This window comes from Seriola lalandi, unplaced genomic scaffold (assembly GCF_002814215.2).
Source record: "Seriola lalandi dorsalis isolate HSWRI2012SDOR001 ecotype SW California unplaced genomic scaffold, Sedor1 jcf7180002054951, whole genome shotgun sequence".
NCBI classification, from domain to species: Eukaryota; Metazoa; Chordata; class Actinopteri; order Carangiformes; family Carangidae; genus Seriola; species Seriola lalandi.
In genome coordinates, this window is record NW_019525502.1 from 876,378 (window position 1) to 878,027 (window position 1,650).

General features: G+C 41.3%; 1 protein-coding gene across 1 annotated transcript in view; it reads left to right on the forward strand.

Moving 5' to 3' along the window:
- LOC147817490 (uncharacterized) overlaps positions 1–1,427 on the forward strand; it is a 5,384-nt gene extending 3,957 nt beyond the window's left edge. Inside the window, exon 6 of the mRNA XM_087170522.1 lies at positions 1,270–1,427. Coding sequence (XP_087026648.1) covers positions 1,270–1,427 — 158 coding nt within the window. The remainder of the gene's footprint in view (positions 1–1,269) is intronic.
- Positions 1,428–1,650: the final 223 nt, after the last annotated feature.

The window sequence follows — 1,650 nt, forward strand, 5'->3', positions numbered from 1 at the left end:
TTGAGCCACTAGGTGACACTGTTGAGTTGAACATCAGCTGATGAATAATAGCAAAACCAGCAAGTTACTGTGATTATCATTATTATTATTATTGGTGATGATGCGAATAAAGAAACTGTGTTCTCCAAAGTTCTTTAAAGGTAACAAAAAACAACTAAGTTTGGCTCTAATAATAAAACATTTGAACTTTTACTTGTCATTATTCTGGTACAAGTAAAAGTTTTGAACTCAATTTTTTTTTTATGCTAATACAAAAGTATATTAGCATCAAATTACACTTCCACTATATTACCTGAAAATGTCGAAAATGTAGTGATTGAGTAAATATTCTCAGTTACATCCGAACACTGCATTTTCAAATCAAATATAAATGTTACCCTAGCTCTGATGCAGCTGCCTTGTGTCTGATCTGTACTTTCCACCCTGAGGTCTGGAGCAATGTCCCGCCCACAGCTGATGTCCCGCCCACAGCACGATCTGATTGGTTAGACGTTAGAGTATCGGCCTATCACGCTGAAGGCTGCTGTGTACACAGACGGTCACAGACTAGAGCGGCTCCAGGTGAGGAATGGGACTGTGTGTCGAAGGTAAGACAGCAGACATCACTGCAGATGTAATACACATCATAATCCTCTACAGTGAAGTTACAACAACAGCAGACTCTGACGAACAAGCTCATCTGTTGGTTCAAGACACACCGAGCGAGAGAGAGAGAAGCTAGCGCTAACTGCTAAGCTAAAGTAACTAGCTGAAATGAATAGCATGTAGTCAACCGCTGAATTTGTAAAAGTCACTAAAAGGAGCAGAGAGCTCTGGGTGCTGGAGCAGAACTAGTGTAAGTTTAAATGTACAGCAGGTAGTTAGACACTGATGAAGAAAAGAGCAACATTAACTGTTCAGACGGAGAAAAACACAACCAGTAACAGAAACTCCAGACACTGGAGATGAGACACTACACTGACGTCAGCACGTCAGGACGTCAACGGTCACTAACTACTGTTTCTGAAAAGACATTTTACTTCAATAGAAGTAAAATCACTGTGAATTATTTTTTATGATGAACACTCTGTATGCTCCTGAACGCATCGGTCAGTGAGACGTTGAGGTGACAGCCATAGACATATACACAGCCTAGAGAGACTGTAGATCAGTCATTGTTCACAACTATATTGAGTAGTTTCAAGAAGCCGGCCCGCACACAAGCATACACCCTCCTCAATTTGGCAGGACTGGAGGCCATTGAACGTGAGCGGTCTTTTGTATATGCAGGAGAAGTGAGAGAGCCCGGCGTGGATGGAAACATCCTAATTCCCGCTGAATCCAAGGAGGATCCCGAGTGCCTCAAGAAAAAGTTTAGAGAGATGTGCAACCCCCAAACTAACATCACCATGAAAAGACACAAGTTCAACACACAGCATCTCAGTTGAGATGAAAGTAGACACAGGTGCAAAGTGTAATGTTTTGCCAAAAAAGATATTTGAGCAAATTAAGGACAAAGAACAAACAACAGGTATAAAACCCACAAACCTTGTTGCATATGGTGGCAGCAAAATAAAGACTCTAGGTAAAGTTAAGCAGCAATGTCACCTAGAGGGACAGTTGTACATACTGCCATTCTACATTGTTCAGGAAGATGTTTCGCCACTGCTA